We start from the raw sequence: 13785 nt of genomic DNA on the forward strand, positions 1-13785 counted from the left end.
CTTCTTTGCTAGTAGGCCTTTGTCTCCTTTTACTTAGGCTCTTGCTTCATAGAGGACTTAGAAATTCTTCAACAATTTCTACAACCGTCGTCGCCTCTCACTTTTACTCTTCGATTTGCAGAGGTCTTCTTGCCAAGGTTTATGCTTCCCTCTCTGCTTTTGTCTCTCTCCTTGTATGTCTTCTTCTGTCCTTGTTTGGCAAAATGGGAATTGATTATTCGAGCTGCCGGAGGTATGATGCCTATTTGTGTCACACTCGTCCTCCCTCTAGTTCCTCTCTTTGTACCATTTCAGTATTGGTTCCCGACATTGTTCCCATTGCCTTTCCGCATGCTGTTCTTCTATTCCAACAAAATTTTGTGCAAATAATCTTGTGATGCTTCCGAGGAGATCAAGACAACTGGTCGCAATGAGAGTTCATTGCGTACTGTGCCTTTAGGGATCACTTTGATGAGCTTCCCTCTGCATGTACTGGTCGACTGAATCTTTCGATGCGTGCACCAGGTCTTGCATCAATTGATCTTCCCTTGTTACTTCCTTTTCTTCAACATCACTGTCAGTTATGAGTACTTGCTGTTCCAACAATCGGTCCATTACTCTGCCATCACACCTTTTGTTTATCTGATCTCCAAGTTCGAACAGGCAATGATGTCACAATATTTACTCGCTATGGGTGTATTATTTCATGCAAAATCAGCAGAAATATTCAGTAGAACATGAATAACATATAACTCGAAATAACACAGTATAAATAACTCTCGTAGAAAATAATTCTTTTCATAACATGCATGTGAACAACATATGACTTGTTCCATCCCGAATACAAATAGTGCTTGGTGGTTGGTTAAGACTGCCAACTGTCAGCAACTGATACACCTTCGTAACAAATGTTTTATTATTCTTCCAAGTTTAATGAACTAAAATATTATTTGATTGAGAATGGCAGATTTTTTGTCTACAATGGTCTTCTAAAATTGAAGGGAAGCTCATTTCTGTTGGCTCTGGAAATCTTTGGCACTTATCATTGATAGGATACTCTCCTATTAGTAGTTTATGGCCGCAAGATTTCCAAAGCTGATGTGATCCAAACATCACTATTTTTTGCTGTCATGGATAAGTTTTTAAGGTGCATCCGAATCTACAGCAAAAAGAGCACTCATATAATTGTGTTCGAAAACGATTCATTAATTTTTCTTGGGTCAGTTTTATTGATGTGCATACCATTGTTTCATATTCCAGTCTTCTGGCTTTCATCTTTGCGGGAAACTTTCCAGTTTTGATATTTCTTATCCCAGTTTGTCAGGGCTTAGCAATCTCAAGTATGCACTGACACATAAAATAACCTTTAGTCAAGCCTATCATATTTTTTTGCAATCCAATAGAGGCATAAGCAACATCATATATAGATAACTCGAATGGATTTGCATTGGTTTTAAATATGGTCATTGGTGACAAACTTTGCAAGTCAATAAGTCAAAACTTAAAAATTGAAGCATATTTTTTAATTAGTGGATTCAATTCTTAATAATTGAATGATATATAGTTTGTCCATAACAAGATTCTTAACTCTTTCTGAAATAGATTACTAGCGGCCTGGTTGAGTACAACTTTTAGTTGAAAAATTAGCTCTTAAAGTGTTGGAGGTAACAATCCGAAATATGAAGTGTACCAAAGGGTGGAATAATTAACTTATCCTGCAGTTCAGCTGCTTTTGGAACAAAATTATTATTTCTTGGATCAACCGAAACATTATATCATGCTATTCTGTAGTAGGTTATTTCACTTCACCATAGTAACATTGTTCAGAGTTGAATCAGTTGCAAAAGGAGCCGTTGGAGCTCCATTCAGATATAGTGGGTGTATATGTCTCAACCAGGACACTTTGTTTTCGTTCATGCCATTGCCCTGAGCTTTTCTAGATTTATCATTTAACAGTTATGCCATGTGGCATGCTAATGCTATGAAGCAGAAGCTGTGGTTTATTTGAACCAACGTTGCTTTGCATTGACACTGTTTCCAGCTTTAACAGGTCTCCCATGTCTAATGCCCTGAAGCAGATCCTGTGGTTGATTTGACTCAGCATCTCTTTGCATGGACAGTGTTTTATGTATCTAAGAGTATTTCAAGACAATCAATAAGGTTTCATTAATGATTTTAGGCTTTCATGCCTAGTTAAAACCAACTTCCTTTTCAAAGTTATTTGTATTAGTTATCAATGTTCAGTTTATTTTCTTAGTGGAACTAAATTTTTGTTTGAGGAACAGGGTTGTTGAATTTTACTTTGAACTGCAGATTGGGGATATGCATATATTAGAACAAGAAATATTAGACAGGGAAGAGAAAAATCTAAATAAGGAAGAGGAAGATGTCAGTGAGGAAGGCGAGCAAATTGGATATATTAATGATCTTGAGATGAATGATGAATTATATGACAGTGATGGCTACGAGTGTCAGGTTCAATATGAAAACTTCCAAGTTCCAACTACCCAAGAGAGTTTTGTTATTGTGTTGATTTAAAGATATCACATGCACTCCACACACACACGCACACAGAGTCACGCATCTGCATGCATGCACTCACTCACAATCACTCACTTTACTTTTTAATTAGATGAGCTCCTTGTTATATTGTCTTCAGTCCACCATACTAATTGAGATTGGTGGTGCTGGCAGACTACAGGTGAAGGGGATCTTCTCAGCTATGCTATGCATACAGGGAAGGAGGTAAAAATGAAGAACACTTACTTCGACTAGTAGTTTGCTAATGTTTGACATAGCATTTTGAATTTAATTAATTCATTGTCAAGTTGTCTAAACACCTTGCATCCTGATGTTTGCTCATTTTAGGGACCGAGTCCATTGTCTGCCTATGGGCTTTGTTGGCTTTGGCAACATGAACACTGTACATTGCATATAGTTTTACAAATTACGTGAATATGATTACAAATGGATAAAGAGAATATCATAATATATTTCGCTGTGCACCACGGAAAATGAGCTGTACTACTATAATTAGGAATTATATATCATTTCAGTGAACTTTTAAAATTTTTCATTTGCAATCTCTACAATGCATTGCTGTGTATAACATTGAAGCACATATTTCTTATTTTGTGGACAATGTTCAACTATTTTTTATGCAACTTTGGCCACTGATTTCATCCGTATTTGTGGTGCCATTTTAATCTGCCTGATTTACTTTTTACAGTTTCAGGTTTACTTACCTTGAAGTTATTTTTTGTTGGAGATGATTTAGTGATTCCCATAACCGTAAGTTTTATCATTAAATTTTAAGTGACATTGACTGATTTTGGTCAATTCTGTGTATTAATTTGTTTCTTAGATTTGTTTTTAAGTTGGTTCCTCTGCCCACTTAAAGAGCCACAATCTGTTGGTTAGTTAAGCTCGTCCTATTCAACCAATCTTTAGGAGACAAATATTAAACGGTGTATGGTCTACAATAAAGAATCAGGACCAAATCATGTTTATTAAATGTAGACAGTGTTAAATAGATTTGAAGAACATAGAGGATAATCCAAGATTCACGGTTCCATAATGTGCTATTGAATAAGTATTGTGATTCACACTTTATAAATCTTACTCAAACCTCATTCAATGCTTCCCTGGTATCCACTTAAGGAAGAGAATGAACATTTCTTATTTGTACTGGAATATAAATGTTGTCAAAAGTGTAAGAGACTATTATTGGTGCTTCCAACGTAACTTTACCAATTACATCGGTTAATTTGTATCAAGTGCAAGAACTTTAAGTTGTTACTTCTAATAAACTGCTTGATTTTAGGGCACCAAGATATATGAAGCAGTGGATGCTATGCAAGGGTCACCAATCACTTTTTCAATCTATAAAATGAGGTATGAGATACTGCAGATACAAATTTCCTGAAGTGAGGATATCTCCTTTCACAACATATACAGTAAAAAGGAAACTAGATTCAAAAGCAATGCTATGGATTATCACAACCTAGCTAATCCTGAAGCTAAATACAAACAACCAAACATCTTTTCCTAACGGGCTAGTTACTTTAAACTATCCAGCCATCCATTTTTCTCATGGCCTTGAAGAACAAAAACAATATATGGGGCAGAATCAAGTCTTGGTGTTTCTACATGTGCTGTAATGTAGATTGTCAAAATCATCCATAAATATTTCCTAGGATCATTTTCTGTAATTTATTTAAAGATAGAATTCTGGAGTTTTTAGAATGCCATAAATCCGAAACCGTAGATTCTTAGATTAACAAGAGTATAATAGTAGCATTGATCTCATAGTAAACCAAAGAACAAAGAACCTTCTCCCCCCATTACCAAAGACATGAAGGGGAAACACTAGGTAACCACTCTAACTATTTCACAATAATTCCTAAGCATATTTGGTTCTCTCCCTTGAAGGATGTATCAACTAAATTTTGACATGGCCTCAAAATGTAAACCTGCTCAAGCTGGTATGGTGGAATCTTAGGATGCTTGGTGTGACCTTTCATTGCAGCCTATAGGATCTTAGAAAATTTAATATTACTCAGTTGCTTTTCCCTTTAAGGAAGCACGGGACACCCTGTAAATGTCCCATTTTCCAACCCATTCATCATGATGTATCATTGGAGCTTTTTTCCTTGGCCCTGTGGTTTATCCAAGGCTTTTGGGGAATTGGAGTGAGTTTTGGCCTAGGTGATTCCAGTTTCAAGCCAATCTGAGTTGATTCAATAGGCTTTTCAAATACTTACTAGTTATAGTAAGTCATCAATGCTCATAATTTTTGGCATTTTAGTATTGGAGTTGGAGTGTTTTACCAAGATCTTTCCAATGAGCTATCACACATGGTTTCCAGACTTCTATTATTAATTTAATGCCAAAAGATTAAATTGTTATTAATATAGTGATCACTAAATTGAAGTACATTTTAATATCTGACTTGATTATTATTAAAAGGCCAATTTATTCTTTTATATGCAAAATGATATTTTAAAAAGGGAATTCAAGATGAAGAGAAACGTTGGTGAAAGCGAAGAGTCACATGGCTATTCTTTAAAAGAATAAAGTGAAGCTCATTTGTTTATGCTTGGTTTATGTTAATGGATTTCTTTTCTCTCTTGGAGAGTTCTAGAAAGCTTCAGCTTACAACAGGTTTGAGGATGGAAACCCTTGAGCAAGGAGGCAGTGGATGAGAGGCCATTGTTTTCTTGAGATATCACACGGGTATCTCACTTGTTCTTAAGTTTTTTATTTCCCTTATCATCCCATTTGACTTTAGTTTTTGTGTTTAAGATAGGATCTTGTCATTGTTCCGCTGAGGGTTTTAAATGCAATATTATTTTCAGAATTTATATTTTCAGCTGGATATTTCTATTTTATTGAAATAATTGGAAATCTATTGCTATAAATTAGTTGTTGAAATTTCTATGTTGAATTTTGGTGAAAATATCTGTTGGAGATATTATAGTGAAATGAGAACTAGCTTTTCTGCCAGCCCATGAGGTTTCCTGAGTAACAGAGTTACCAGCAGTTCTGAAACTTTTTATCAGATTTGGGAAATAGGTTGCTTGATGAGAAATTATTTTATCCGCTATTATACCTGATTATTGTCAAATAAATTACAGAAGTTCAAACCATCTCTATTGAGAGAATATTTGCTCAGGAAAGACTGTTGTATTATTCTTTTGCTTGAAGTTTCTGAAGATTGATTAAATATTTGGGTTGGCGGTTTGATGTGTGACAGCTAAAGATTGGCATATATAATCGTTTATTAAGAACACAGTTTTTCTACAGTTTGACTTATAACAAAGAGGAATTATGATTTTTTTTGAAAGTGCAGCTCATTAAAGTTAGCAAAATTATTATTGAGTGGCTCCTTAATTTTAAGCAAAGGCAGATTAATGTGCAGCAATTTAAGTATTTCTTTTTGGCCATCCCGCGTAATGTCTCCCACGATCATCCCACTCGCTCCTGCATCCATGATGACTGCGTGTAGAGTGGTTGTCCCTTGCCTGTGTTCGATTGCAGGTTGCAGGTGTTCCCTGGCTTCACTTCTCTTCACTGGTCCCTGCGTTTTTCACTGCCACGGGCCCTCGTGTTTGCCTTTGCCTTTTTTGCCTCTTCCATTGGCGTTTGTTACTACCATTTACCACTGTGCTCCGCGATTGGTTTTTATGTCGCCATGCATTTGTTTTACTCTTGCGTTTTGACTGCACACTGGATTCTATGCGAATTATTGCTTGTGTGACGGGAGGTTTTTGGCTTGTCTATGTGACTTTTCCTTGCTCATGTGACAAGGGATTTTCCAGTGTGTTTGCTCCTGTCCGCCTTGTTCTCTCTTGGCAACTCTAATGTGATTTATAGGTTGTCTGATGTGTCTGTTACAATCACATGACTCAAAGTTTCATTCGGGGTTGTCTGGATCTTCCTCCAAGTTGGGCTGCTCGAGTTTGCTTGGTGTTTGTCTATTGCTCCGTGTGTGTTGTTGGGGTTTTCTCTATGTGTGATTACCGGATTACCAGACTCAGGTTTTCTTTCTAACCCTGTTGTGCTGCATAGCCCGAGCTTCCTGCATTTTTTTGTTCGTTCTTCCCCATGGGAACTATTGTCCCTCCATGAGAGTCAAATCCTGTTTCTGCTTTGGCTTCACCCGCTATCCCTGCGCCCTCCTTGACCTATCATAGGCTCTTTGACAGACTGGATAAAGTTGAAGTTGAGAATCAATATCTGAAGAATTAAGTGCTTACACTCACTAAGACTATTGCTGTAATTAAGGTACATGTTGAGTCAAACTCATCAAACCTCTCCAATATCTCGACCACTCTCATTTTTGACACTGCTGACATCAAGATCCATTTTGACATAGTCATAGAGCGTCTTGGGGACCTTGATACTTTCAGCGAACAACATAATGAATTCGTGACTAAACACACTTTTCTTTTATCTGAGATTGAATACAAGGCCAAATATTGGGTGTTAGTTTGCACCAATCCCCATTTTGCCCCTCTTACGGGTGTGGAAAAGATTGTCCAGAGGCAGCTCACCGAGGAGTGTTGGAGACAGGTCCACGAACTTAACCTTAGGGTTCGTGGCCTCCCTAGTTTCACTATTGATCGTTGACTTGGACACTCCTTTCTCCTAGAGCAGCTAGGCATCTTAGATATTACTTTAGACAAGTGTTTGTTGACCCCTTTTTTGCGGTTCCTTTCACTTTCTGATAGGTTATGGGCTCTTCGATCGAAGAGGAAGCTATTCCCTCTTCCTTAGAAGATCTTTTTGGACGAGGATTTTAGTAGAGACAGGTGGTAGAGTTGAGACACTCTAGGGGGTTGTGGCTGAGACTAGATGGGCTGATAAGTGGGTTGTGATCGGAAACCTCAGGGCTATTATTCAGGATTCCCCCCCTAGCAGATGAGAACAAAGATAGGCTCCTCTAGCTAAATGACAGTCACGTCAGCAGTCACATGGTAGAGAACCTTCGTTTCTCTCCATGTCAATTGTTGGAATGGTAATGACACTCTTTGGTCATTACCCAATTTGTTTTCTGATGCAATTGGTTCAGCGAATATTTTAGTGGTCATGGAGACTCATGAGGGTCGACCCTCTCCTAGGGTTCTCTGGTCATCAATGGCTATCTATTTGCAGAGAGGAGGTTCGTGCTTCTGGTGGTGTAGCTTGTCTGATCAGAGATGACCTCGTTAGTGCTACGACGGTGTTTCACTCTGACATTGTAGCTAGATTTATGTCGATGTAGATCAGCCGTATTGGTCATTGTCACAAAGACATATTTATAGCAGTTTGTTATTTCTTGCTAGCCACCTCTCCGTATGCCATACATAACCCAATGCTTCTTTGATTTGTATGAGTGTATCTCCAAGTTTTTAGGCTTGGGAGACATCATCATCCTAGGGGACTTTAATGCATGAACTAGAGATCTTTGGACCCCTCTCCATGACGTATTTTGGACTCGACTTGCACTCGTGAGACTGATCCAACCAACATGGGTCTACAATGACACTCTGAGGACTTGCTTGGGCCTCTCTATTGTTATGGTCACTATCTCCTCCAACTTTGTGAGTCTTCCGATTTGTCGATCTTGAATGTCCTCTCTTGCTTTCCAAGTTCTGAGCTCTTCAATTACTGGCCTCACTATGGGGGCATGAGTGTGGTTGACTACACTCTCGCGCTAACCTCTTTTGTCCCCTCGGTTAGCAGTTTCATTGTCACCCACCTCCCTTTGGTGGACCACTCCATCCTTAGTCTCGTGGTTCGCTTTGCTCCATCGCGCCCACCCCTCCGCTTCACTCCTAGTCCCTATTGTTAGGCCCTCGTACCACTTTCTACTTCTTAGAGTGCAACTGCTATCTCTTCACCCTTCACCTCAAATGACTTCTCCCCCTAGATCGCTTGTCGGATGTCTCCCATGCTACATCTTTTTTTGACCTTGTGGATACTAACATATGGGAGTCAACACACCTGTCCATCCCCCACCGCACTTCTCCATCCGACCTCAGCTTAGTTAGCCGGAAATCTTGTTGCATGAACTAGTGGTGTGACAACGACTGCAAATCTTTCCACCTCTCCTTTCATGCTTCCTTTGCGACACATTCCCCCTCCTACACTCAGTTGCATTCCTCTTACCAACACCTTCTTCGCTTCAAGAAGCGGTCGTTCATGGCCTTGTAGTGTAGATCTCTCTGTGACACTCGCTTGTGATCCGAAAACCTTCTGACATACCTTGTTGCCCCGCCATGCTCCCTCGCCCCCGCCCTCTACCCTTGATTGGCATTTGTTGGTGTCCCATACCTCCACCCTTTATGATATCCCAGGTTAGCTGCCCACTCATCCCCCCCACCACCCCCATCTTTTTGCTCCCTCCACCATTTGTGAGGCCATCAGATTCATGAGATGCAAAAGAGTCACTAATGAGGAAGAATTTCAGGCAGAGCTTTTCAAGCTCGGTACTTCGATCTTGTGTTCCTTTCTTTTGGTACTCTTCAATAGAGTGGTTTGCATTGGGTTCCCTGATTCTTGGTTGAGACATGTGATTTATCCGATCTATAAGTCTGGGTTGGTTTCAGAACTCGACAATTACATAACCATCATGATTGGGCATACCTTTGCCAAGCTTTATGCCACAATTCTGAATACTATATTTTTTGGACAGCTTGATAGGAGACAGTGTTGTGCTAGAGGATAGGTTGAGTTCCGTACTAATTTTCAGACTTTGGATCACATATTGACGTTGCGGGCTGTTATTAAGGAGGCTTGACATTGTGCTACGAAAGTCTATTGCTGTTTTGTTGACTTTTGTAAAGCTTTTGACTTTGCTCCCCATGAGGCCCTTTTCCAGAGGCTTAGAGACATTGATATTTCAAGCATTCTTCTAACTACGATTATGAGATTGTATGAGACAGTGGTTAGTAGAATTAGGACTCCTGAGGGTTTCTCTGATCTGATTCACAACACCATTGGGGTGAAGCAGGGCTGCCCACTCTCCCCCACTTTATTCGGTATCTACATCGATGAGCTCGAGGCCTTCCTTAGTGAGGCTTCGCTCCCCGTTGACGGTTGCTACTTACACCAGGTTCTTATCTCCGTTCTCCTCTTTGCCAATGATGTGGTTCTTCTAACCTCCTCCCGAAGGGGCTCCAGAGACTTATTGATGGGTTAGCCTCTTTCTGTGACCGATGCTAGCTTGTTGTGAAGTTGAGCAAGACTCAGGTTATGGTCTTCAACTGCTTGAAGACTTCTTATCTTCACTTTACTTTTTAGGGTCAGGCGATCGAGATTGTATCATCATACACTTATCTCAAGGTTAAGTTCTTTGGCTCTCACTTCAGCATGACGCCCACTCACCTGTCCAAGGTTGCTAAGGGGATGGGCTCCGTTGCCCTTTTGGAGAGACAGTGCTTCTAGCATCACTTTTAGGACACATTGTCCAAGCTATCTCTCTTGGATTCTCTGGTTAGACCAATAATTCTATATGGCTCAGTGGTTTGGGGACCCTCACTTCTCGACTTTGACTGGGCATTTGTTGAGCGGGTCTAGACCCTTCTCTGTTATATTATCAAATGTCGCTGGTACACCTTGCACAGTATTATTTTGACTGAGTTTAGTGCTCACCCTTTTAAGCTTAGGGCTATTTTCAATTTTATTCTCCACTGCCTTAGAGCTTTGTGGACTCCGCAGATGACTGTCACAGATACTCCTATCTCGCATATTGCTCCTCCACTAAGATCTTAGAAATCATGACAAAGGTTAGATAATTTACCATTATGATCGACCTTGAATGTAATGATCTTATTCTCCAAATGTTTGAATGAGTATGTCAGACAAGATATCTATAGATAGTACATTGTCACTACCTGGAGTAATCCTCCTAGTGGATTACATCCTAAGATGGCCTTCTATGCAAAGCATTTTCTTCTGATTCAAAATGGAGTTATTGTGCATCTTGATTATCTTTATCAGCACTGGTGTCATGCCCTGCGTTTCTCTTTGGGCTCCTTTAGAGTTGGCTTTCACTGTCGTCGAGTCCAAACTAACCACCATATTGATAGAGATGATCAGATTTGTAGATTGTGTACTTTGGTGGAGGTTGAGACCAAGACCCACTTTGTAGTTCGCTGCCCTATTTACTATGAGATCAGAGGGAGATTTTACTGTTTATTCAGAGTTTGTTTTTCTCTTTTATCATTCTTCATCTATGTTGATCAGCGATGTCTTGCACATTATTTACAAGAGGCTACCCAACTTCGTGAATAGTCCTTTCAGTCAGTAACACCTCAGGGCCATACCTCCGACCAGCTCATCACAACCTTTTTCTCCCCTTTGTCTCCTTCATGGGGTGTGAAAAGACCATCTAGTATTACTCCCTCTAGATCGGTCAGACATTGTACCAGTCTCTTCAGGCAGTGGCACCCCTCCAGTTGTTCTCGGCGATGATCTATGACTCTAAATTGTCCTCGGTTATATCCTTCTGTGACTGATTTCTTTGTACCAAGGTGGGATCCTTGGTCCTTACCTTGGTTTTCGTCTTGTTTTTTTCTTCGTAGTCACCTTTTGGTGCTCTTGCTTTGGCCAGCTCTTTTGTTTGTATGCTCAGTCCCATAAACCCTTTGTGGTTTCTGTTGGACACTAATATTATTATCTTATCTTGGTTGAAATCAAGAAGCATCATTCAAACTACGTGAAAGCTTATATTCACACCGTTATATCCTCAATCCTTGATGAAAATGTTGAAATATGTAAATAGCTGCAATCAGATTTGTTGGTCATTAGGAGGAAGGATTATTACATATGAATTCTTCAAAAGAATAGTTGAGCACAAGTTAGAATTGTTCAAGGAGCACATGACTAAAAAGGAATTAATATACTTACTAGGCTTATTTGTTCTAAGATCTCTGGAAATGAGCAAAAACAAATTGAGAAGACAGCAGATTTGTTCTATATGCTAGTTGGACACCGAATCATATTTGTAAGGATTATAATGAAGATAAGGCAGCCAAAGAAATTTAGGTCAGCAATGAAGAAGATCAAAATCTCACAGTGTTGCCCCTACAAAATAACACAAATATTGGTATTGATCATACAACTCTCTATATTGGTGACTTGGAGGAGGTTATAGGCAAGCATCTTAGAGAGGATGGTCTTACTCAAAAAGAGGGCGTGTTGGAGACTTGACATGATGAGAATTTGCTTGAAAATGATGACATGACAACAATCCTGTCCTTGCAGGCAAATCAACCAAACCAAGACTTTGAGGCCTTTGATGTTGTTGATGACACCCTTGTGAGAAGTGATGAGCCATGTATTCTTCATAACAATAATTCTTATAGGCATGATAGTGAGATAGATGACCAAACAAAGATGGCATCCCAGTATGATGATGTTTAGGATGACCAATCAGAAAATGCACTTCACAATGACAATGATGAGAAACAATCCTTGAAGAAGAAGCTGAAAGTTGCAAAAGATATGATTGTTGCAGTCTTCATGTGCTATGATGGCACTCACATAAACATTGAGAATTTTTACAACAAGGTCCAAATGGAAAGAGGAAAAAGGGAATGCAAAGTGATTCTTGTGTTGCTGATTTACAGAGGGCCAAAGTAGTCTTTGAGTCTTTGAAATCAGATAATTTATGTTTGTTGTCAGACAAGGATTGTATTTTAAAGGTTGCTGAACTATATGCTGGTCAATTAAGGGAAAAAGGGGATGAGTTTGATAAGTTTGGTAGGGAGCTTAAGGATGCTTAGGAGGCATTCGATAGTATAAGGGTTGCTCTTCATAAAGAGGAAAATCAGATTCTTGCCACCAAGCAATCCAGGGAATAGGAGATCAAATGAAGGCATGAATTTTCCAGGAAGTGATTAAGGAGCTTGATAAAATTGAGCAAACTTATGACTTGGATAGCTGTCCCAAGAAATTGTTGGAACTGCTAGAACATCAAGATAAGATGGAAATCATTTAGTTGATTGATAATTTCTTATTTCAGGTGGACTCTTCGTGCTGGATGAGTAAGATCTTTCCAATTCACATGACAAGGATGAGATTGATTGCAGGGTTTGGAACCCAAGTACAATTAGGGGTGACAAGTCTTGGCCACGGGCACAGAGTGATGGGGTGATATCGAAAGTTAGTATTGCATCTCATTCTTCAGTCAGCATATACACGGTTTCAGATTCTAGCTTATACATGAATGAGATGGATTCTATGCTTTAGCAGCTGAATAGATCTTGGTTGAGGATTGATGAGATTTATATCTTGATCATTACGCATGAAACCAATATACTTAGGTGCATTTCAGATTGATGATGGTAGTATTAGCCTCCCCACACCCTTTTTGTTGATTTCAGCTATTGAGTAGTTTCATTCCTTCATTAGTTTTTCGGAATGGGTAGTTATAATGGATGCTTTGCAATTCCATGGGAGATCATTCATAGATGGAGAGTTGTCTAGCGTTGATAGCTTCATTACATATTTATATCTCCTCATATCAATAGTCATGACAGCGTGATATTGTGGGATCCAAGTATTTCCATGGTTGATGCAATATTTTAGTGTGGTATTGATGAGTGGCTTCACAATTTCGGATATATTGCTTGGTCAACTTCTTGAACGACAACAATACTTTATGGTCCTTGTCGGATCTCTTTCAAGATGCCATTGGTTACATTGACATCGTCTTGGTTATCGAGACTCATGAGAGACATGTCTATCCACTTCCTAGTATTCCAAATTTCTAGTGGTGGTTCGCTTACAGTGATGAGGTCAGGTTCTCAGGTGGGGTCAAGGGGTCCGGTGGGGTCACTTGTCTTGTTAGGGTCTGCCATATCTGCACGACTTCCGTTACATACTTTGATAGCTTCACTGGTTTCTTGTGGATCCATCTTAAGGTGGAGGACTCTTCTAGTGACATCTTCATTGGAGTTATTTTTTTTCAGCCACCTTGCCTTATGCTTTGCACAATTCTAAAAAGGGGGACTCCAATATTGACTTACAGGACTATATCAGTAGGTTTTCTGCTATATGCGACATCATTGTTTTAGGGGAATTCAAAGCCAGGGGTAGAAATTTACAGACCCCCCCTCCATGATTAGGCAATTGATTCAGTGTGCACTAAAGAATCTGATCTTCACTCCATGGGTTTACAACATATCTCCGATGATAAGGATGATCCTCTGACTCGTTACGACCACCACTTGCTACAATTATGTGAGTCTTTTGACTTGGTGATTCTGAATAGGCTTGCCTATTTTCCTGATTCTAGTCTCTTTACTTGTTGGCCTC

General features: G+C 39.5%; 1 protein-coding gene across 3 annotated transcripts in view; it reads left to right on the forward strand.

Moving 5' to 3' along the window:
* PDE312 (Nucleic acid-binding, OB-fold-like protein) overlaps positions 1-13785 on the forward strand; it is a 245643-nt gene that overhangs the window by 86363 nt on the left and 145495 nt on the right. For all 3 annotated transcript variants that reach the window (XM_089820551.1, XM_089820550.1, XM_089820552.1), the window contains exons 9-10: positions 2293-2454; positions 2674-2724. In XM_089820551.1, the coding sequence (XP_089676677.1) occupies positions 2293-2454; positions 2674-2724 (213 nt within the window). The remainder of the gene's footprint in view (positions 1-2292; positions 2455-2673; positions 2725-13785) is intronic.

Source organism: Cupressus sempervirens, chromosome 3, assembly GCF_028749045.1.
Source record: "Cupressus sempervirens isolate cs-2001-9-10 chromosome 3, ASM2874904v1, whole genome shotgun sequence".
Lineage (NCBI taxonomy): Eukaryota > Viridiplantae > Streptophyta > Pinopsida > Cupressales > Cupressaceae > Cupressus > Cupressus sempervirens.